The 25,736-nt window shown below is 45.5% G+C and overlaps 1 protein-coding gene across 2 annotated transcripts in view; it reads right to left on the minus strand.

Annotated features, from left to right (window-relative positions):
- The window catches only part of LOC138665540 (rap1 GTPase-GDP dissociation stimulator 1-like), a 489,411-nt gene that overhangs the window by 60,040 nt on the left and 403,635 nt on the right, over nucleotides 1-25,736 (minus strand). For both annotated transcript variants that reach the window (XM_069753123.1, XM_069753124.1), the window contains one exon: nucleotides 514-648. In XM_069753123.1, the coding sequence (XP_069609224.1) occupies nucleotides 514-648 (135 nt within the window). The remainder of the gene's footprint in view (nucleotides 1-513; nucleotides 649-25,736) is intronic.

Here is a 25,736-nt window from a genome sequence, read left to right on the forward strand (position 1 = left end):
GCACCAGGAGCTTGTTCAGGTGACATAAGCTGGGCCTTGGGTTGCTTGCACATTGCGTTTAGTACACGATCGGAAGCCCCATCAGGCCATACGTCTAAACACCCTCACCGCAAAGCGGAATTCTGATGGGGCCCGCCATAGGCTACAGTGGTGCTGGCAGGACGAACTTCTGCATAATTTTTGAGCATACGCACCTATTGGAGGCGGACACTCAGACAAAGTAGACTGCCCAACCAGTTAATTTTCATATTCTTGAAAATAAGATAGTTGCCAACATTCCAGATTATGTTGGGATTGTCCCAATGTTTTTGTAAACAATCCCAGTAATTTTGGTATGTACCAGGTAGAACATAAAGCTGTGGGGTCTGCTCATCTCGGGGGCCATTCCGTAGCTAAAAATTGCAACGTGCTCATTCAGAACGTAAATGTCTCATATTGCCACCTCAATGTTATTGAATATGTAATAATTTCTGTATCTACCCGTATACTTCATTCCAACACATTGTACTATACCTGGTATGGCTAGATTCCGCAGAGCACTGAGAGCGGCATGCTGTACAGAAACATCTCCATTCTCCACATGTTGTTCCAGCAAGTCTAAAAGTTGATGAACTATGCCAAGTTCCACCATTCGCACACAGTTTATATCTGTGAAAAAATAGTGTTGGTTGAGCTGCATTGTTTATTACTGATATATATCTGAAACATAATCTTTCTAACAATGAACTTCTTGTGTTTCCGCATTCTGCAAAGCTATCTATTGTAAGTAAACATGACATTTCCATTTCAGTGTGTGGTATAACTTTAAATCCCAGGCAGCATGGTCGCTGTATTGGGGATATGCTTGCCTCATATTTTTCCATCATATCCCATATATACAATCACTTATGTCATCTGCAGGTGAAAAACATCTCAGAATCTGCCCCTTTCTTACCATGAAAACTCTGAAAAATGTGCAAGCTCTTGAGAGAGGATGGGTAAGGTGGTGGAAAGAGATGAAGGAAGAGACGTAGTGCGCAGTGTTTTATTCTATAGAGGATAGGCAAGAAGTGCAGTGACTGGTACAGGGTGGAGGCATCAGTGTAGCAGCTAGACAAAACTATGATCCTGGCTATATGATGTGTTAGAGAGGGCAGAGTCTAGCGACAGTAACACTAGTATAAGTTTTAGTAGTCAAGACAAAACTGAATCCAAGTAACAAGAATTGTTCACAAATAGAAAAAAAAAACAGTAAAGAAAGGCTATCTGTTTTCCACACTGAGATCATTGAAACTGAACAGTAAAAAGCAAAAAAAAGAGAAAAACCTGCACAAAAAATGCATCAAGAACACACATTTTAAACCGGAAAATCTGCTGCATTTTTCTTTCTGCAAATGATGCAGGGATTGAGCCTCTATATGCTGAACCTTGCACTCCTGTCACTAAGATTGTTCTCATGCTGCACCAACTCCCTGGAATGCATTGCCCTAGACAATCATATTCTCAGTCTCCATTGTTTAAGCATATCCTAAAAACACATGTTTTTAAAGCAGACCGATTACATGATTAGGGATGAGCAGGCCCGTGGAAGTTTGGGTTTGTAACATTTGATTGAACTTTAGTCCAAAGTTTGGTTTGGGTACCGAAACTGTACCCAAACTTCAACCTGAACCTCATAGAGGTCAATGGTGATCTGAACTTTGGAGCTGGAAAATTCTCTCTTTCTCCTATCTTTCTCCACACTCTCTGTCTCTTATTCTCGCCTCTTTCTCCTCTCTCTCTTATTGTCAGCCTCTCTTTCTCCTCTCTTTCCCCTCTTTCTTCTATCTCTCTCCTTTCTCTCGCTCTCATCTACCTTTTTTCAGTTTTTCAAGTTCTAAGATGTGTAGAAATATACAGCTTGTATCATCTATACCACGAGTTGACCAATCTGCCTTGGTTGGACTACATAGAGTATCAATGTATACTAAATTATGTGCACCAGTAAGTTTATCTACCTTTTTGCTTAACAAACAGAAATTAAAGGGAATCTGTCACCTAATTTTGGCCCTATAAACTTCTGCCACCGCTATCAGGGGCTTATCTACAGCATTCTGGAATGCTGTAGATAAGCCCCCGATGTAACCTGAAAGATAAGAAAAACAAGTTATATTATACTCACCCAGGGGCGGTCCCGATACGATGGGTGTCGCTGTACAGGTCCGGCACCACCCATCTTCATACGATGTCATCCTCTTCTTTGCTCCCGGCCGTGGCTCCGGCGCAGGCATACTTTATCTGACCTATCGAGGGCAGAGCAAAGTACTGCAGTGCGCAGGTGCCAGGAAAGGTCAGAGAGGCCCGGCGCCTGTGCACTGCAGTACTTTGCTCTGCCCTCAACAGGGCAGACAAAGAACGCCTGCGCAGGAGCCATGGCAGGAAGCAAAGAAGAGGATGTCATCGTATGAAGTTGAGAGGCGCTGGACCCGGACCTGCGACGCCCTTCGGTCCGGACCGCAGCGGAACCGCCCCTGGTTGAGTATAATATAACCTGTTTTTCTTATCTTTCAGGTCACATCGGGGGCTTATCTACAGCATTACAGAATGCTGTAAATAAGCTCCCGATGCCGGTGGCCGCAGTTTATAGGGCCAAAATTAGGTGACAGATTCCCTTTAAATAAGAAATTCATATAATTGCCACAAACAATAGCAATTATCTACTGTAAATAATATAATGAATGCATTAACAAGGATATTATTACTTCATTGCATGATATAAAACGTCACTTTTTATCAGTTTCTTATGTGTAAGATAAAGAGAGTCACTATTTGGGGAAGATGTCACCTGAACGTTGGCTGTAATTACACACCGTCATGCAAAGGCTGTGGCACTTTTCTTTTAAAACATCCTTCTTTTACAAAACGTGTGATCATTTTTCTCCTTTGCCCATCACTATCCTCTTCTGACCACCCCTCACACATTAAACGTAGCCGCCAGATCCTAAAGCTTTTCAATCTCCACTGTGCAAGGATGTCAGACACTTAATCTTAGTCCAGCTGGGACATACTAATGGAAGTGAGCACATTTTGGAGCCATATACAAGATGATGACATATCTATCAGCTCTGATGTTAAATGCGTCTTCACTCTTTAAAAGTAAGGAGTGGAAAATAGGTCACTGCTCACATCCATACTGTTTCCTGTCACTACTCTTTATCCTAGAAGTGAAAACCATAGAGCCCACAGGAATGACTAGATAACACATACAAGGTTGAATAGAGGACACACAGAATTAACACAGCAAGAAGCCTGAATACCTGGGCTTAGTTTTTCTAAAAGGCTGTGTAAAAGAATACTGTAAGTACAGTCTCTTAATGTTTTTTTTCTAACCTATCACTTGTGAGCAACAGTGCAAGATTATGTGTAGATGATGAAATTGATCTTCTGCAAATCAGCTTCGTGTAGAATTTCATTAAGATTTGAGAGTCCTCAGTGGTTGATACCTTTTAATGGCTGACTGAAATGATGGTAACTAATTGCAAACTTTCCAGACTAATCAGGTCTCTTCATCAGGCATAGAATAACACAAAATCTGAAGAGTCACATTGTTATACACAACAGGGTCCAGGAATAATTCAATAGAAAATACAAGTGACGTGAAGCAGAACTGTCATTTTGGGAGAGCGGTAAACAGTTGTGGCTGTAAATATTGGAACAGTTCATATATGACGTGTGAAAGTTTTATTGGCCTATGATCTTTATCTTGACCGTGGTCATTATAAATGGACTGGTTTTACATTTTTTCATGTGGTAGGGAAAGGTTCCTGTAGCTGTTGGAGAGAACAAGCAGCTTCTGACAAAGATTTGGGGGCTGCTTAAAGCACAGAAGTGGTGAGTCTGGAAATATGGATTGTAATCTGGCATATTTTTGTAGTAAAGATTGTAATTTCTGTGAAGCTCCGCTTAGCACCTCCAGATTTGGATTGTAGGTGACTACTAGAGTTGCTTTATTCCTGTGGCTCTTATAATCTGGTTTTCAATTGTGCTTGGTTGGTAGCCCTGGTTCAAAAGGGTCTTTCTGAGACCATATCTGAAGCAGGGTAAATTATCCAAAAATGGTCAAATGAAATTTAGCAAATGGATATGTATAAAATGGATATGTATAAAACTTAACCTTTATAAGGTATATAAAATAGTATACAACAAGGCGATCACATATATACAGTCATGGCCAAAAGTATTGACACCCCTGCAATTCTGTCAGATAATACTCGGTTTCTTCCTGAAAATGATTGCAATCACAAATTATTTGGTATTATCTTCATTTAATTTGTCTTAAATTAAAAAACACAAAAGAGAATGAAGCAAAAAGCAAAACATTGATCATTTCACACAAAACTCCAAAACTGGGCCAGACAAAAGTATTGGCACCCTCAGCCTAATACTTGGTTGCACAACCTTTAGCCAAAATAACTGCGACCAACCGCTTCCGGTAACCATCAATGAGTTTCTTACAATGCTCTGCTGGAATATTAGACTATTCTTCTTTGGCAAACTGCTCCAGGTCCCATATTTTTGAAGAGTGCCTTCTCCAAACTGCCATTTTTAGATATCTCCACAGGTGATCTATGGGATTCAGGTCTGGACTCATTCCTGGCCACCTTAGAAGTCTCCAGTGCTTTCTCTCAAACCATTTTCTAGTGCTTTTTGAAGTGTGCTTTGGGTCATTATCCTGCTGGAAAAGTTAAGTAAAAAGGGCAGCACACTGCAGCGCCAAAACATGCAAACTTGAAAACACGAAATTTGAACTGCATTACTGCTCTAGAAATATGAAAAAATGAGAGCTTTTAGAGCATAAAAAACGAGGTCCTACGCTTGACCTAACGTTTATTGTCAATGAGGTAGGTCAAGCGTAGGACCTCGTATAAGAGAGATGCCGTAAAGTGGCTACGAGGTACACATAAATATGGCCATTTTTATGCGCTAAAAGCTCTCATTTTTTCATATTTCTAGTGCAGTAATGCAGTTCAAATTTCGTGTTTTCAAGTTTGCATGTTTTGGCGCTGCAGTGTGCTGCCCTTTTTACTTAACTATATACGAGTTGGCGACTCTGGGTTCAGCACCTGTTCACACTCAGTCTATGTTTGGATGTGCAGGTCAGGTTTTTGAAATGTATTCTCTAGCCTTCTGATCGTGCACTCCCGCCTCCTAGCCACAGTTGTTTTAATTATAGTAGGTCTAATACCCCTCCACAGAGAGTGAGAATTTGAGTCCAAGAAGAGGTTTCACATGTACCCGTTCAGATGGAGACGTTTATTCTCAATGAGGTAGGTCAAGCGTAGGACCTCGTATAAGAGAGATGCCGTAAAGTGGCTACGAGGTACACATAAATATGGCCATTTTTATGCGCTAAAAGCTCTCATTTTTTCATATTTCTAGTGCAGTAATGCAGTTCAAACTTCGTGTTTTCAAGTTTGCATGTTTTGGCGCTGCAGTGTGCTGCCCTTTTTACTTAACTATATACGAGTTGGCGACTCTGGGTTCAGCACCTGTTCACACTCAGTCTATGTTTGGATGTGCAGGTCAGGTTTTTGAAATTATCCTGCTGGAAGACCCATGACCTCTGAGGGAGACCCAGCTTTCTTACACTGGGCCCTACATTATGCTGCAAAATTTGTTGGTAGTCTTCAGACTTCATACAGCCATGCACACGGTCAAGCAGTCCAGTGCCAGAGGCAGCAAAGCAACCCCAAATCATCAGGGAACCTCCGCCATGTTTGACTGTAGGGACCGTGCTCTTCTTCTTCTTTGAATGCCTCTTTTTTTCTCCTGTAAACTCTATGTTGATGCCTTTGCCCAAAAAGCTCTACTTTTGTCTCATCTGACCAGAGAACATTCTTCCAAAAAGTCTTAGGCTTTTTCAGGTAAGTTTTGGCAAACTCCAGCTTGGCTTTTTTATGTCTCGGGGTAAGAAGTGGGGTCTTCCTGGGTCTCCTACCATACAGTCCCTTTTCATTCAGACACCGACGGATAGTACGGGTTGACATTGTTGTACTCTCGGACTACAGGGCAGCTTGAACTTATTTAGATGTTAAGTCAAGGTTCTTTATCCAACATCCGCACAATCTTGCATTGAAATCTCTTGTCAATTTTTCTTTTCCGTCCACATCTAGGGAGGTTAGCCACAGTGCCATGGGCTTTAAACTTCTTGATGACACTGCGCACGGTAGACACAGGAACATTCAGGTCTTTGGAGATGGACTTGTAGCCTTGAGATTGCTCATGCTTCCTCACAATTTGGTTTCTCAAGTCCTCAGACAGTTCTTTGGTCTTCTTTCTTTTCTCCATGCTCAATGTGGTACACACAAGGACACAGGACAGAGGTTGAGTCAACTTTATTCCATGTCAACTGGCTACAAGTGTGATTGTTATTGCCAATACCTGTTATGTGCCACAGGTAAGTTACAGGTGCTGTTAATTACACAAATTAGAGAAGCATCACATGATTTTTCGAACAGTGCCAATACTTTTGTCCACCCCTTTTTTATGTTTGGTGTGGAATAATATCCAATTTGGCTTTAGGACAATTCTTTTTGTGTTTTTTCATTTAAGACAAATTAAATGAAGATAATAATACCAAATAATTTGTGTTTGCAATCATTTCCAGCAAGAAAATGAGTATTATCTGACAGAATTGCAGGGGTGTCAATACTTTTGGCCATGACTGTACAAAAAGGAAATAAAGGGGGGAGGGACCCCTGTGCAAAAAGTGAACCCCTTACCAACACAGAAATGGGGAGGGAAGAAAAAGTACATAAAAATGCTGACAGTGCTGGGGGTCACCAATCATATGACCCTATAGAAATGAATCAAAAAGGGCTAGTAGCAAATATGACCCAAATTTCTAAATAGAAGGAATATATATGAACCTGTTAGGGGTCAAGTTTCCGCCTCTGCAGAGGGGGAATCTCGAGCCATCTCCGCTGCGGTCTCCCATTCTTCTCCTGCTACAGTGGAGCCTGCTCAGCGGAGATGTCGGTCCCAGCATCTCGCTCAGTCTGACAATGTGCAAAGGATTACTGCTGCCTTTCCAGCTTCTGCCATTGTAGCCAGTACTGGTCAGCGGCGAGCAGATGTCTTTGGGACTAAGTCCAACTTTTCCCCTTCTGAGCATGCCCAGGGTAAGATCTCTCATTGGAGATCAAGGGTCACATGCTCAGGTACTGCAGCAACTCCCATTGGTTCTCTAGGAAGCTCCTGAAGTTGCTCAAGTTCTGTGGCAGCCTCCCATTGGTCCTTCTGGGAAGGTCCTGTAGTTGCTGCAGCTCTAAAAGGTTTGTATAACCGCGCGGCCATGCGCTAGTATCAATCTATGTTATGTGCTTTGCGCGAGTGTGGTCTTGTGTGTATGCATTTAGGGCCCCAGCTGAAATAAGCCCCTAGAATACCGGCACCTCTGGTGAGTAGTTTTGTGTGTATGTATTCAGGGTTCCGGCTGAAATAAGCCCTAGAATACCGGCACCTCCGGTTAGGAGTTTGTGTGTGTGCAAGACCACTGACTGCTATCAGCTCAGCAGTTAGCTGTGTACTCTTGTGAGTCTAACAGGGCACAGTGCTTTCTTTTATCTGTGACTCTGTGAAGTAACAGTTCACTTATACCATCATATAGTGCCATTTGCTAGCAGTAGGTTCCTCCTGCATGGTGGAACCCGGGCTGCGAACACACCAATAACTTCATCTATTTACTCGGTGCGTTCCGCTAGCCCTAACAGAATGGTAGTGCCAGGGTCTGGATAGGAAATGGCAGCGATGTTTATAAAACACATCTTCCACCTACACGGTATGCCAGACAAAATTGTCAGTGACCGGGGTCCCCAGTTGCGTCTCGGTTCTGGAGAGAGCTTTGTCGTCTTCTCAGCATTGAGTTGAATCTCTCTTCTGACATATCATCCTGAGACGAATGGGTTGGTAGAGAAGGCCAACCAGACCTTGGTCACATATCTGCAACATTTTGACTCAGCCAGGCAGGATGACTGGGCATCCTTGCTATCGTGGGTGGAGTTTGCACTGAATAACGCCGTAGCTGACCCCACTGGACAGACCCCATTCCTCCTTAACTATGGTCAGCATCCGCGGGTTCCTGTGCCTATGCCTGTGTCTTCTGCCGACTCCAAGGTGGCAGACTGGGCTGAACAGCGATGTCATGAGGCATGATGTCATAATATTCTGACAGTGACACCATTTAAAATTGAGACAAAGGCAGATTAAGCGGATTGATGAGTGATGGCAAGGGGCAGAAAGGAAGAGAGATGGACGGGGAGATTATGTCCCCTCTGTAATGTAGATATATGTATATATATATTCATGTGCCAAATATAGAGATGAGAGGCACAAGAATGATTGTTTATTGTGCACCATATTAATTCCTCTGAAGTAAGGGACACCACCAACCCGGATACATGATTAGGAGGGGGGAGGGGGAGAAAAGGAAAATGGAGAAAAAGCCACCAATCTTCCCCTATAAAAGCCCCTAGCCTCCTTTACTCCTACCTGTCGTGGAGGTTGGCACCCTAAAAGAACCTGTGCAAATGGCACCCCCACTCGACGTAGGCTGTCCCAAAGTGTCTGTCCCTAGATGTCCCTAAGGTACAGTCAGATAGGGCAGAGATAGGAGGACAGAGTAACTGTCCACAAGTGATGGAGAGGTGGGGGCTGGCATGGCAGCCGGTGTACGTATGATGATAACCATGGCACTACGTTATCTAAGACATGTTGCCCTTAAAGGGAATGTACATTTGTTGCACTTTGCTAAAAAGTTAATATATTTTAAGGTAATATAGCGAATAAAGTTAGAAATTTAAGTCAGATAGTAATAATGTTTGCATAGTCGATAGTATGTAGCCAAAAATAGGAAATGTTAAAGTGATGAACTTTGAATAAAATTGAAGTTAAGTAAAATGATACGTTGAATAGATTAAAAGGGAAATGCAGTAGGCCCGTGGGGGTAGATAGACAGATAGTCCTACATCTGAAGAAGAATGAAGAAAATGTTGACTTGCACTTTGAGGGTTAACGATAGTATACCATTAGTATACTTGCGTTAAGTAGATAGTATACCTGTATGGGTAATTATGTTTCATAGTTAGATAGTAATTGTTTTAGTCGTACGCACAATGTAAATATGTTATTGTTTGCAACGTTCAAGTGTTCTCACGTCCCATAAAGGGAAGCGTAGTTAAAATTAACTTTTTTTATAGCATTCAAAAATTTGCATGTCTTTTGCTAATGTATTGTTGTTTTCTTTTCCCAGTCCAGGAGTACTGGATTTAAGGGTGGGGGGAGGGGGGAGGCGGTCTGGATAGGAAGTGAGGCAGAACCTGATTGGGCTTCACCCAGGCAGGACCTGTCAGGCAGACAGGGGGAAGGAGAAACATCAAACAGCTGCAGACAGAGAGGTCCCTGACAGGGCTGGGATCCTGGATAGAGGGTTATGGAGCTGCGCCTGCCCCGATGTGTGGCAGCATCTTAAGAAAGGACACAAAGGGAATTGCATTGCTGAGAGTGAGAATCGAAGTCACAGCACAAGGAGAAGAATCCAGAGGGAGTTCTGCCCTGCAATAGGCTGCCTCCCTCTGAGGCGCAGAAGCCGGTAGCCAGAACACCAAGGGAGTAAGGAACTCTATGCTTTACTTCAGAGACTGGAAGGACAGTTAATTCCACGTTAGCTGCCCAACCTTACACCCAGGAGGCACAGTGGCAACTTGTGGGGGCTGGGGCATCGTAGGGTTCCTGTAAAAAGCCTCAGGCCATCAGTCATACGGGTTTGTCCTATCCATACCATCTGGGGGACAGAGAGAGAGAAAGAGACATAACATCGAGAACACCAACATCAGTTGTGAGGACCTCACCGAGAAGCTCAGCAGGGAGGTACTACAACACTCAGGCGCTAGAGGAAGGCTATTGATTTCCACCTGGATAAGGGGGACTCTGCAGTTGCCTTCAGACCAGCCAGACTCTGCCTGCCCTGTGGTCTGGTGCTCTGGACTGTGGACACTGAAGCCTTCAGTAAAGGTAAAGAGCCTGCAACCTTGTGTCCTCGTTCTTTACTGTGCCATCCATCATCTACACTCTGGGAAGCCCTGGGGACATACTTCACCTGTGGGAAGGTAAACCATCTAGCTGCCATAACATCACCCCGGCGGACCCCTAAGCAGCGTCGGTCACCCTCAGCGTCGGACTGGAGTACCTTGGGCCCACCAGAGAAAAATCATTCTTGGGGCCCACCATGCAGTTTAAAAATACCACACAGGATAGATCCTATATACCACACCACACAGGAGAGCTGACAGATCCTCTATATACTACACCACACAGGAGAGCTGAGAGATCCTCTATATACTACACCACACAGGAGAGCTGAGAGATCCTCTATATACTACACCACACAGGAGAGCTGACAGATCCTCTATATACTACACCACATGGGAGAGCTGACAGATCCTCTATATACTACACCACACAGAAGAGCTGACAGATCCTCTATATACTACACCACACGGGAGAGCTGACAGATCCTCTATATACTATACCACACAGGAGAGCTGACAGGTCCTCTATATACTGCACCACACAGAAGAGCTGACAGATCCTCTATATACTACACCACACGGGAGAGCTGACAGATCCTCTATATACTACACCACACAGAAGAGCTGACAGATCCTCTATATACTGTACCACACAGGGGAGCTGACAGATCCTCTATATACTACACCACACGGGAGAGCTGACAGATCCTCTATATACTACACCACACAGGAGAGCTGACAGATCCCCTATATACTACACCACACAGAAGAACTGACAGATCCTCTATATACTACACCACACAGAAGAGCTGACAGATCCTCTATATACTACACCACACAGGAGAGCTGACAGATCCTCTATGTACTATACCACACAGGAGAACAGACAGATCCTCTATATACTACACCACACAGGAGAGCTGACAGATCCTCTATATACTACACCACACAGGAGAGCTGACAGATCCTCTATATACTACACCACACAGGAGAGCTGACAGATCCTCTATATACTACACCACACAGGAGAGCTGACAGATCCTCTATATACCACACCACACAGGAGAGCTGACAGATCCTCTATATACTACACCACACAGAAGAGCTGACAGATCCTCTATACACTACACTACACAGGAGAGCTGACAGATCCTCTATACCACACAGGAGAGCTGACAGATCCTCTATATACTACACCACACAGGAGAGCTGACAGATCCTCTATATACCACACCACACGGGAGAGCTGACAGATCCTCTATATACTACACCACACAGGAGAGCTGACAGATCCTCTATATACTACACCACACACGAGAGATGACAGATCCTCTATATACTACACCATACAGGAGAGCTGACAGATCCTCTATATACCACCCCTCACAGTAGAGCTGACAGATCCTCTATATACTACACCACACAGGAGAGCTGACAGATCCTCTATATACTACACCACACGGGAGAGCTGACAGATCCTCTATATACTACACCACACAGAAGAGCTGACAGATCCTCTATATACTGCACCACACAGGGGAGCTGACAGATCCTCTATATACTACACCACACGGGAGAGCTGACAGATCCTCTATATACTACACCACACGGGAGAGCTGACAGATCCTCTATATACTACACCACACAGGAGAGCTGACAGATCCTCTATATACTACACCATACAGGAGAGCTGTCAGATCCCCTATATACTACACCACACAGGAGAGCTGACAGGTCCTCTATATACTGCACCACACAGAAGAGCTGACAGATCCTCTATATACTACACCACACGGGAGAGCTGACAGATCCTCTATATACTACACCACACAGAAGAGCTGACAGATCCTCTATATACTGTACCACACAGGGGAGCTGACAGATCCTCTATATACTACACCACACGGGAGAGCTGACTGATCCTCTATATACTACACCACACAGGAGACCTGACAGATCCCCTATATACTACACCACACAGAAGAACTGACAGATCCTCTATATACTACACCACACAGAAGAGCTGACAGATCCTCTATATACTACACCACACAGGAGAGCTGACAGATCCTCTATATACTATACCACACAGGAGAACAGACAGATCCTCTATATACTACACCACACAGGAGAGCTGACAGATCCTCTATATACTACACCACACAGGAGAGCTGACAGATCCTCTATATACTACACCACACAGGAGAGCTGACAGATCCTCTATATACTGCACCACACAGGGGAGCTGACAGATCCTCTATATACCACACCACACGGGAGAGCTGACAGATCCTCTATATACTACACCACACAGGAGAGCTGACAGATCCTCTATATACTACACCACACAGAAGAGCTGACAGATCCTCTATATACTACACCACACAGGAGAACTGACAGATCCTCTATATACTACACCACACAGGAGAGCTGACAGATCCTCTATATACTACACCACACAGGAGAGCTGACAGATCCTCTATATACTACACCACACAGTAGAGCTGACAGATCCTCTATATACTACACCACACAGGAGAACTGACAGATCCTCTATATACTACACCACACAGGAGAGCTGACAGATCCTCTATATACTACACCACACAGGAGAGCTGAGAGATCCTCTATATACTACACCACACAGGAGAACTGACAGATCCTCTTTACCACACAGGAGAGCTGACAGATCCTCTATATACTACACCACACAGGAGAGCTGACAGATCCTCTATATACTACACCACACAGGAGAGCTGACAGATCCTCTATATACTACACCACACGGGAGAGCTGACAGATCCTCTATATACTACACAACACAGAAGAGCTGACAGATCCTCTATATACTGCACCACACAGGGGAGCTGACAGATCCTCTATATACTACACCACACGGGAGAGCTGACAGATCCTCTATATACTACACCACACAGGAGAGCTGACAGATCCTCTATATACTACACCACACGGGAGAGCTGACAGATCCTCTATATACTACACCACACAGAAGAGCTGACAGATCCTCTATATACTGCACCACACAGGGGAGCTGACAGATCCTCTATATACTACACCACTCGGGAGAGCTGACAGATCCTCTATATACTACACCACACAGGAGAGCTGACAGATCCTCTATATACTACACCACACAGGAGAGCTGACAGATCCTCTATATACTACACCACACAGAAGAGCTGACAGATCCTCTATATACTACACACAGGAGAGCTGACAGATCCTCTATATACTAAACCACACAGGAGAGCTGACAGATCCTCTATACACTACACCACACAGGAGAGCTGACAGATCCTCTATATACTACACCACACAGGAGAGCTGACAGATCCTCTATATACTACACCACACAGGAGAGCTGACAGATCCTCTATATACTACCCCACACAGGAGAGCTGACAGATCCTCTATATCAGTGGTCCCCAACTCCAGGCCTCGAGGGCCGCCAACAGTGCAGGTTTTCAGGAATTCCTTAGTATTGAACAGGGGTTGGAATCATCACCTGTGCAGATGATCACATTACCACCGATGCAATACTAAAGAAATCCTGAAAACCTGCACTGTTGGCGGCCCTCGAGGCCTGGAGTTGGGGACCCCTGCTCTATATACTACACCACACGGGAGAGCTGACAGATCCTCTATATACTACACCACACGGGAGAGCTGACAGATCCTCTATATACTACACCACACAGGAGAGCTGACAGATCCTCTATATAGTACACCACACAGGAGAGCTGACAGATCCTCTATATACTGCACCACACAGGAGAGCTGACAGATCCTCTATATCAGTGGTCCCCAACTCCAGGCCTCGAGGGCCGCCAACAGTGCAGGTTTTCAGGAATTCCTTAGTATTGAACAGGGGTTGGAATCATCACCTGTGCTGATGATCACATTACCACCGATGCAATACTAAAGAAATCCTGAAAACCTGCACTGTTGGCGGCCCTCGAGGCCTGGAGTTGGGGATCCCTGCTCTATATACTACACCACACGGGAGAGCTGACAGATCCTCTATATACTACACCACACGGGAGAGCTGACAGATCCTCTATATACTACACCACACAGGAGAGCTGACAGATCCTCTATATACTACACCACACAGGAGAGCTGACAGATCCTCTGTATACTACACCACACAGGAGAGCTGACAGATCCTCTATATACTACACCACACAGGAGAGCTGACAGATCCTCTATATACTACACCACACAGGATAGCCGACAGATCCTCTATATACTACACCACACAGGAGAGCTGACAGATCCTCTATATACTACACTACACAGGGGAGCCGACAGATCCTCTATATACTACACCACACAGGAGAGCTGACTGATCCTCTATATACTACACCACACAGGAGAGCTGACAGATCCTCTATATACTAAACCACACGGGACACATCCTCTATATACTACACCACACAGGAGAGCTGACAGATCCTCTATATACTACACCACACAGGAGAGCTGACTGATCCTCTATATACTACACCACACAGGAGAGCTGACAGATCCTCTATATACTAAACCACACGGGACACATCCTCTATATACTGCACCACACGGGACATATCCTCTATATACTACACCACACAGGACACATCCTCTATATACTACACCACACAGGAGAGCTGACAGATCCTCTATATACTACACCACACAGGAGAGCTGACAGATCCTCTATATACTACACCACACAGGACACATCCTCTATATACTACACCACACAGGAGAGCTGACAGATCCTCTATATACTACACCACACAGGAGAGCTGACAGATCCTCTATATACTACACCACACAGGAGAGCTGACAGATCCTCTATATACTACACCACACAGGAGAGCTGACAGATCCTCTGTATACTGCACCACACAGGAGAGCAGTAATGTAGGTCCAGTATGTGTAGTAAAATACTTACCGGTGTCCATATTCCACTGCAATGAAGACACAAGCAACGACACAGCGGCAGAAGACGGCGACTGCTGCATATTTTATTACACACAGGGAAGCTTTCTGTTGGGGGCGAGAGATTGTTTTTATTAGTACGATTTTGGGATAGATGTGATGTTTTCATCATTTGTTATAGCTTTTTTTGTGGAATTGTGGCGAACAGAAAAAAGGACATTTGGCATTTGTTTCTTTTTACGGTGTTTTCTGATCAAGTTAATTGTTTTTATAGTTTGATCGATGGGACTTTTCTGAACCCAGCAATACCAAATATTTGTTGTTTTTTATTTTTAACATATATTTATTTTCAATGGGATAAAAAGGGTGATTTGAACTTTTAGGAATTTTTTTATTTTCTTTTTACCTTTCACTGGTACAGTTAGCCCCCTTAGGCTATGTGCACATGTTGCAGATTCTCTGCGGATCCGCAGTTGATTTACAGTACAATGTAAATCAATGAGAAAAAAAAAATGCTGTGCACACTTTGTGGAAAATCCGCTGCGGAAACGCTGCGGTTTAAAAGAAGTAGCATGTCACTTCTTTTTTGTGAATCGGCAGCATTTTTGTACCCATTCCATTATAGAAAACCGCAGGGGTAAAAACCGCAGCAAATCCGCAAGAAAACCGCAGCAAAAACGCACAAAAACCACAGCGGAACCGCACAAAAAACGCAACAAATCCACAAGTGTGTTTTCTGCCAGGAGAGGCAGAATCCACACCAGAAATTCTAAGCCTAATCCGCAACGTGTGCACATAGCCTTAGAGGACATGAAGATGCGATCATCCGATAGCATGTGCTATTATATACAGTGATTCCACAGCATCCCTGCATATAGAAGAAATTATGATCTCCTTTAAAGCTCGGCTACAGGAAGAAGACCCCTGGCTGTTATTAAAACCCATCGGCGACCCACGATCACCTCATGGGCACCAATGGGTGAGAGAATGATACGCACGCATGCTGGCATGTGTTATATGCTGCAGTCAGAGATTGACACTGGCATTTAACACGCGCCATACATGTAAGGCAGATGTTGTAAAGGTGTTAATCACCTGAGGACCCCCTTCACCACTGTGTCACCCAATATCCTATGGGCCCCCTCCCCCACTATTTCACCTCTAATTTCCTATGGGCCTGCTCAGAGAGTGAAAGGGGAGCCACAGTAAGGGCTTGTGCACACGATGCGGATTTTGCTGCGGATCCGCAGCGTTTCCGCAGCTGCGGGTCAGCAGGAGTTTCCCATGCGTTTACAGGACCATGTAAACCTATGGGAAACAGAAAACGCTGTGCCCATGCTGCGGAAAAAAACGCACAGAAACGCAGTGGTTTACATTCAGCAGCATGTCACTTCTTTCTGCGTTCTCCGCAGCGGTTTTACAACTGCCCTTATGGAAAACCGCAGTTGTAAAACCGCAGTGGAAAACGCAGAAAAACCGCGGTAAATCCGCTATAAATCCGCAGCGGTTTTCCACTGCGGATTTATCAAATACGCTGCAGAAAAATCCGCAGTGGACCCAGAATACGTGTGCACATAGCCTAAAATAGAGGTAGGGGAGGGGGCCCACAAGAAAATTAGAATATCACTGTGGGCCCCTTCCCCTGTGTCACCTATAGGATGCATGGGGCCCCCTCCCCTAACTGCCTCTGTGGCCGGAGATCTACTCAGGGTGCAGGCATCATATAGTTATGTACTTACAGTCACACTGACTGCAGCCATCAGACTCCCTCTGCTCCACTGCTGCTTGGGTAGGACTGCTGACCAATCACAGCACAGCTCCTTGCCTGAGCTGTGCTGTGAGCTCACACAAAGAAAACTAACGCTGATTGGCTGAATTGCAGCCAATCAGCGTTTACACTGCTGCCCAGGGCATTTTTGAAGAGGAGCAGAGCCGTGGAGCACAGGAGACAGGTGACTGCGGGTCAGCTGTGTGTGCCTGTCTGCTCTCAGCCTCACAGTCAGCTGTTCCTCCTTCACTGCTGGCTGAAGTGAGGGTCGGGCACTCTGCACACAGCGCTCCTGGCAGAGGAATGGCAGCGGCAGCAGGTGATGTGAAGGAGCTGCGCCTGCACTTCCCATCACCTGTGCAGTCTGCCAGCTGTGCCGACTATACAATAAAGTGTGCACTGCTGGGTGCACTGCACGCTATGAGCATGATGCAGGGCAGGCACAAATGAGGGAGGCAGGAGCTGGGGGCGGGGCCCACCGGAGGATTCTCCGGTGTCCCGGTGCCCCAGTCCGACCCTGGTCACCCTGACCGAATACCACAGGTGGCGTCACAAACATTTCCCCTTTAAAGACCTTTCCCCCCATTTATTAACGCACGCTCTCCCTTGGGCCATGGACCGGGTCAGCCACAGTGACATCGCTGATGAGAACCGAAAGGCCCAGCTCCGAGTACCCCATTGCCCTATACTGGGGGGCGATCCAAAGGCGCCAACAAAGGGTTTGAAAATTTTGTCTGTCATATATTCTGTGAGTCATTCTGTGAGGCTGTTGTTGCCCGAGACAATTGGTCTTCCCTTTAAGGGATTAGTGCCCTTATGGATCTTAGGGAGACAATAAAAGGTGGGGATAACTTGATTTTTGGGTAAGAGGAAATCTCTCTCTTCCTTGCCCACTACTCCTCCCCTGTAGCCCCTTTCCACAATGAATTTGAGTTCATCAGAAAATTGTCCCAATGGATTTTGGGTCAAAACTCTATAGTGATCCTTCCAATCCAATAACAAGAGGCACATGGACCGGTAATCCATGGTGTTCATAATGACCACGTTGCCTGTTATGACCTGGTGGTTAAGAGGCCACACTGAAATGACCTGGTGGCTAAAACGCAACATGGAACGAGCTCTGAGAAGGTGGCATCTCTACTGACCGCAGTCCCCAATCCTAACAACACAACTAGAAATAGCCGTGGGATGTTCCTGACACTCCCTAGACACCTCGTCACAGCCTAAGATATAACTACCCCTAAAGAAGGAAATAGAAAGCTATCTTGCCTCAGAGAAACCCCCAAAAGGAAAGACAGCCCCCCACAAATATTGACTGTGAAAGGAGAGGGAAATGACAAACTCAGAAATGAAATTAGAATTCAGCAAAGGGAGGCCAATACTAAACTAGATAGACAGAGAGCAAAGGATACTGTGCGGTCAGTATTAAAAACTACAAAATCCACGCAGAGTTTACAAAAATAAACTCCACACCGACTCACGGTGTGGAGGGGCAAATCTGCTTTCCCAGAGCTTCCAGCTAGCCTGAATAAGACATAGTGACAAGCTGGACAAAAGAGACAAAATGCAAAGCAATAGAGTCCAAACAAATGGACAAACAAAACTAGCAAAACTTATCTTTTGCAGACAAGGACTGGCCATATGAGAAATCCATGTTAAGAATCAAATCCAACCAAGAACATTGACAGCAGGCATGGACTAAAGCCCAGAGCAGGTTTAAATAACAAACCCAGGCAAGGCGATTAGTGAAGGCAGCTGCTACAGCTACCTAACGGAGCAGCAGTTACACTCGAAACCACCAGAGGGAGCCCAAGGGCAGAACTCACAAAAATACCATTAGCAACCACAGGAGGGAGCTCCAGAACGGAACTCACAACAGTACCCCCCCTTGAGGAGGGGTCACCGAACCCTCACCAGAGCTCCCAGGCCGATCAGGATGAGCCAAATGGAAAGCATGAACCAAATCGGGAGCATGAACATCGGAGGCAACAACCCAAGAATTATCCTCCTGGCCATAACCCTTCCACTTGACCAGATACTGAAGCTTCCGCCTCGAAAACCGAGAATCCAAAATCTTCTCTACCACATATTCCAATTCCCCCTCAACCAACACCGGAGCAGGAGGATCAACGGAGGGAACCATAGGTACCACATATCTCCGCAACAAGGATCTATGGAACACATTATGAATGGAAAAGGAAGCTGGAAGGGCCAACCGAAAAGACACTGGATTGATAATTTCAGAAATCTTATAAGGCCCAATAAAGCGAGGCTTGAACTTAGGGGAAGAAACCTTCATAGGAACATGACGAGAAGACAACCAGACCAAATCCCCAACACGAAGCCGGGGACCAACACACTGACGACGGTTAGCAAAACGCTGAGCCTTCTCCTGAGACAACGTCAAATGACCACACCACATGAGTCCAAATTTGCTGCAACCTGTCCACCACGGAATCCACACCAGGACAGTCAGAAGGCTCAAGCTGCCCTGAAGAAAAACGAGGATGAAAACCAAAGTTACAAAAAAAGGCGAAACCAAGGTAGCCGAACTAGCCCGATTATTAAGGGCAAACTCGGCCAACGGCAAAAAGGTCACCCAATCATCCTGATCAGCAGACACGAAGCATCTCAAATAGGTTTCCAAGGTCTGATTGGTTCGCTCCGTTTGGCCATTTGTCTGAGGATGGAATGCAGAAGAAAAAGACAAATCAATGCCCATTCTAGCACAAAAGGACCGCCAAAACCTAGAAACGAACTGGGAACCTCTGTCAGACACAATATTCTCCAGAATACCATGCAAACGAACCACATGCTGAAAAAATAATGGAACCAAATCAGAAGAGGAAGGCAGCTTAGGCAACGGCACCAAATGGACCATCTTAGAAAACCGGTCACAAACCACCCAGATGACAGACTGTTGTGAATTCTGTGGCTGAATTCACTTCTGTGGTCACAAGTGGTATTGCAGTCTCTGGGCTTCCTCCCTCAGGTGTTTTGGTGAGCTCGTTGGCTGCCTTGCTATTTAGCTCCACCTGAGTCTGTCTTCTTTGCTCCTTGTCAATGTTCCAGTGTTGGATCTGAGCTACTGCATCTTTCCTTGGGCCTGCTGCTCTGCTAGATAAGTGCTTCTAGTTTGTTTTCTGTTTTTTCTGTCCAGCTTGCTATTAACTTTTGCTGGAAGCTCTGAGAAGCAAAGGGGTGCACCGCCGTGCTGTTAGTTCGGCACGGTGGGTCTTTTTGCCCCTTTGCGTGGTTTTCGTTTTAGGGTTTTTGTAGACTGCATAGTTCTCTTTGCTATCCTCGCTCTGTCTAGAATATCGGGCCTCACTTTGCTGAATCTATTTCATTCCTACGTTTGTCTTTTCATCTTGCTAACAGTCATTATATGTGGGGGGCTGCCTATTCCTTTGGGTTATTTCTCTGAGGTAAGTCAGGCTTGTATTTCTATCTTCAGGCTAGTCAGCTCCTCAGGCAGTGCCGAGTTGCATAGGTAGTGATAGGCGCAATCCACTGCTGCTTATAGTTGTGTGAGGATAGATCAGGTACTGCAGTCTACAGAGATTCCACGTCTCAGAGCTCGTCCTATTGTTTTTGGTTATTGCCAGATCTCTGTATGTGCGCTGATTACTGCACGCTGTGTTGCCTGATTGCCAGCCATAACAGTACAAGGAGCCCCACCAATGATTCCCAATAGAGGGAAAAAAGAAATCCTGACAGCATTTTTTTTTCTTAGCTCTGTCTTCAGTCTTTTTTTTCCCCTAGACATTAGAGTGCTTCAGGACACAGCTGTGGACATGGATATTCAGGCTCTGTGCTCCTCAATGGATAATCTCGTTGTAAATGTACAAAAGATTCAAGATACTATTGATCAGAAATCGATGCTAGAACCAAGAATTCCGATTCCTGATTTGTTTTTTGGTGACAGAACTAAATTCCTGAGCTTCAGAAATAATTGTAAGCTATTTTTGGCCTTGAAACCTCATTCTTCTGGTAATCCTATTCAACAGGTTTTGATTATTATTTCTTTTTTGCGCGGCGACCCACAGGACTGGGCGTTTTCTCTTGCACCAGGAGATTCTGCATTGAGTAATGTTGATGCATTTTTCCAGGCGCTGGGATTGCTTTACGATGAGCCTAATTCAGTGGATCAGGCTGAGAAAAATCTGCTGGCTTTATGCCAGGGTCAGGATGATGTAGAAGTATATTGTCAGAAATTTAGGAAGTGGTCAGTACTCACTCTGTGGAATGAATCTGCACTAGCGGCTTTGTTCAGAAAGGGTCTCTCTGAAGCTCTTAAGGATGTAATGGTGGGATTTCCTATGCCTGCTGGTTTGAATGAGTCTATGTCCTTGGCCATTCAGATCGGTCGTCGCTTGCGCGAGCGTAAATCTGTGCACCATCTGGCGGTATTGTCTGAGAGTAAACCTGAGCCTATGCAGTGCGACAGGACTATGACTAAAGTAGAACGGCAAGAACACAGACGTCTGAACAGACTGTGTTTCTATTGTGGTGATTCTACTCATGCTATTTCTAATTGTCCTAAACGCACTAGGCGGTTCGATAGCTCTGCCGTTATTGGTACTGTACAGTCCAAATTCCTTTTGTCCATTACCTTAATGTGCTCTTTGTCATCGTATTCTGTCATGGCGTTTGTGGATTCAGGCGCTGCCCTGAATCTGATGGATTTGGATTATGCTAAACGTTGTGGATTTTTCTTGGAGCCTTTGCGGTGTCCTATTCCGTTGAGAGGAATTGATGCTACACCTTTGGCCAAGAATAAGCCTCAGTACTGGGCCCAGCTGACCATGTGCATTGCTCCTGCACATCAGGAAGTTATTCGCTTTCTGGTACTGCATAATTTGCATGATGTGGTCGTGTTGGGGTTGCCATGGCTACAAACCCATAATCCAGTATTGGATTGGAACTCTATGTCGGTAACCAGCTGGGGTTGTCAGGGAGTACATGGTGATGTTCCATTTTTGTCTATTTCGTCATCCATTCCTTCTGACATCCCAGAGTTCTTGTCGGACTTTCAGGATGTATTTGAAGAGTCCAAGTCTGATGCCCTACCTCCGCATAGGAATTGTGATTGTGCTATCGATTTGATTCCTGGTAGTAAATTCCCTAAGGGTCGTTTATTTAATTTGTCCGTACCTGAACACACCGCTATGCGCAGTTATGTGAAGGAGTCCCTGGAGAAGGGACATATTCGCCCATCGTCGTCACCATTGGGAGCAGGGTTCTTTTTTGTAGCCAAGAAGGATGGTTCGCTAAGACCGTGTATTGATTACCGCCTTCTTAATAAGATCACTGTTAAGTTTCAGTATCCCTTGCCATTGATTTCTGACTTGTTTGCTCGGATTAAGGGGGCTAGTTGGTTTACTAAGATTGATCTTCGTGGTGCGTATAATCTGGTGAGAATCAGGCAGGGAGATGAATGGAAAACGGCATTTAATACGCCCGAGGGTCATTTTGAGTATCTGGTGATGCCGTTCGGACTTGCCAATGCTCCATCTGTTTTTCAGTCTTTTATGCATGACATTTTCCGTGAGTATCTGGATAAATTCTTGATTGTTTACTTGGATGACATTTTGATCTTCTCAGATGATTGGGAGTCTCATGTGAAGCAAGTCAGAATGGTTTTCCAGGTACTGCGTGCTAATTCCTTGTTCGTGAAGGGATCAAAGTGTCTCTTCGGTGTGCAGAAAGTTTCATTTTTGGGGTTCATCTTTTCCCCTTCTACTATCGAGATGGATCCGGTTAAGGTTCAGGCCATCCAGGATTGGACTCAGCCGACATCTCTAAAAAGTCTGCAGAAATTTCTGGGCTTTGCTAATTTTTATCGTCGCTTCATCTGTAATTTTTCTAGCATTGCCAGACCATTGACCGATTTGACCAAGAAGGGTGCTGATTTGGTTAATTGGTCTTCTGCTGCCGTGGAAGCTTTTCAGGAGTTGAAGCGTCGTTTTTGCTGTGCCCCTGTGTTGTGTCAACCTGATGTTTCTCTTCCGTTCCAGGTCGAGGTTGATGCTTCTGAGATTGGTGCAGGGGCGGTTTTGTCACAGAGAGGTTCTGGTTGCTCAGTGTTCAAACCATGTGCTTTCTTTTCCAGGAAATTTTCTGCTGCTGAGCGTAATTATGATGTGGGCAACCGAGAGTTGCTGGCCATGAAGTGGGCATTCGAGGAGTGGCGTCATTGGCTTGAGGGTGCTAAGCATCGCGTGGTGGTTTTGACTGATCATAAGAAACTTACTTATCTTGAGTCTGCCAAGCGCTTGAATCCTAGACAGGCCCGTTGGTCGTTATTTTTTGCTCGTTTTGATTTTGTGATTTCATACCTTCCGGGCTCTAAAAATGTGAAGGCGGATGCTCTGTCTAGGAGTTTTGTGCCCGACTCTCCGGGGTTATCTGAGCCGGCGAGTATCCTCAAGGAAGGAGTCATTGTGTCTGCCATCTCCCCTGATTTGCGGAGAGTGTTGCAGAAATTTCAGGCTAATAAACCTGATCGTTGTCCGGCCGAGAAACTGTTCGTCCCTGATAGGTGGACTAGTAAAGTTATCTCTGAACTTCATTGTTCGGTGCTGGCCGGTCATCCAGGAATCTTTGGTACCAGGGAGTTGGTTGCTAGATCCTTCTGGTGGCCATCTCTGTCGCGGGATGTGCGTGCTTTTGTGCAGTCCTGTGGAATTTGTGCTAGGGCTAAGCCCTGCTGTTCACGTGCCAGTGGGTTGCTTTTGCCCTTGCCGGTCCCGAAGAGGCCTTGGACACATATTTCGATGGATTTCATTTCTGACCTTCCCGTTTCTCAAAAAATGTCGGTCATTTGGGTGGTCTGTGATCGCTTTTCTAAAATGGTCCATCTGGTGCCTTTGGTTAAATTGCCTTCCTCCTCTGATTTGGTGCCTTTGTTCTTCCAGCATGTGGTTCGTTTACATGGCATTCCTGAGAATATTGTTTCTGACAGAGGTTCCCAGTTTGTCTCGAGGTTCTGGCGAGCCTTTTGTGGTAGGATGGGCATTGACCTATCTTTCTCCTCGGCCTTCCATCCTCAGACTAATGGCCAGACCGAACGAACCAATCAGAAACATATCTGAGATGTTTTGTTTCCGCTGACCAGGATGATTGGGTGTCATTTTTGCCGTTGGCTGAGTTCGCCCTTAATAATCGGGCCAGCTCGGCTACCTTGGTCTCTCCATTTTTCTGCAATTCTGGGTTCCATCCTCGTTTCTCTTCAGGACAGGTTGAGTCTTCGGACTGTCCTGGTGTGGATTCTGTGGTGGACAGGTTGCAGCAGATCTGGACTCAGGTAGTGGACAATTTGACCTTGTCCCAGGAGAAGGCTCAGCTTTTCGCTAATCGCAGACGCCGTGTGGGACCCCGACTTCGTGTTGGGGATCTGGTTTGGTTATCTTCTCGTCATATTCCTATGAAGGTTTCCTCTCCTAAATTTAAACCTCGTTTTATTGGTCCGTATAGGATTTCTGAGATTCTCAATCCGGTGTCTTTTCGTCTGATCCTCCCAGACTCCTTTTCCATACATAATGTATTCCATACGTCGTTGTTGAGGAGATACGTGGCACCTATGGTTCCATCTGTGGAGCCTCCTGCCCCTGTTTTGGTGGAGGGGGAATTGGAGTATATTGTGGAGAAGATTTTGGATTCTCGTGTCTCTAGACGGAAACTCCAGTATCTGGTCAAATGGAAGGGTTATGCTCAGGAAGATAATTCCTGGGTTTTTGCCTCTGATGTCCATGCCCCAGATCTTGTTCGTGCCTTTCATGTGGCTCATCCTGGTCGGCCTGGGGGTTCTGGTGAGGGTTCGGTGACCCCTCCTCAAGGGGGGGGTACTGTTGTGAATTCTGTGGCTGAATTCACTTCTGTGGTCACAAGTGGTATTGCAGTCTCTGGGCTTCCTCCCTCAGGTGTTTTGGTGAGCTCGTTGGCTGCCTTGCTATTTAGCTCCACCTGAGTCTGTCTTCCTTGCTCCTTGTCAATGTTCCAGTGTTGGATCTGAGCTACTGCATCTTTCCTTGGGCCTGCTGCTCTGCTAGATAAGTGCTTCTAGTTTGTTTTCTGTTTTTTCTGTCCAGCTTGCTATTAACTTTTGCTGGAAGCTCTGAGAAGCAAAGGGGTGCACCGCCGTGCTGTTAGTTCGGCACGGTGGGTCTTTTTGCCCCTTTGCGTGGTTTTCGTTTTAGGGTTTTTGTAGACTGCATAGTTCTCTTTGCTATCCTCGCTCTGTCTAGAATATCGGGCCTCACTTTGCTGAATCTATTTCATTCCTACGTTTGTCTTTTCATCTTGCTAACAGTCATTATATGTGGGGGGCTGCCTATTCCTTTGGGGTATTTCTCTGAGGTAAGTCAGGCTTGTATTTCTATCTTCAGGCTAGTCAGCTCCTCAGGCAGTGCCGAGTTGCATAGGTAGTGATAGGCGCAATCCACTGCTGCTTATAGTTGTGTGAGGATAGATCAGGTACTGCAGTCTACAGAGATTCCACGTCTCAGAGCTCGTCCTATTGTTTTTGGTTATTGCCAGATCTCTGTATGTGCGCTGATTACTGCACGCTGTGTTGCCTGATTGCCAGCCATAACAACAGACATCTTCTGAGAAACAGGAAGATCAGAAATAAAATCCATGGAAATATGCGTCCAGGGCCTCTCAGGAATAGGCAAAGGCAAAAGCAACCCGCTGGCACGGGAACAGCAAGGCTTAGCCCGAGCACAGGTCTCACAGGACTGCACAAACGAACGCACATCCCGCGACAAGGAAGGCCACCAAAAGGACCTAGCCACCAAATCTCTGGTACCGAAAATCCCAGGGTGACCAGCCAACACCGAACAATGAACCTCAGAAATTACCCTACTAGTCCATCTATCAGGAACAAACAATTTCCCCACAGGACAGAGGTCAGGTTTATCAGCCTGAAACTCCTGAAGTACCCGCCGTAAATCAGGGGAGATGGCAGAAAGAAT

This window comes from Ranitomeya imitator, chromosome 2 (assembly GCF_032444005.1).
Source record: "Ranitomeya imitator isolate aRanImi1 chromosome 2, aRanImi1.pri, whole genome shotgun sequence".
In the NCBI taxonomy this organism is placed as follows: Eukaryota; Metazoa; Chordata; class Amphibia; order Anura; family Dendrobatidae; genus Ranitomeya; species Ranitomeya imitator.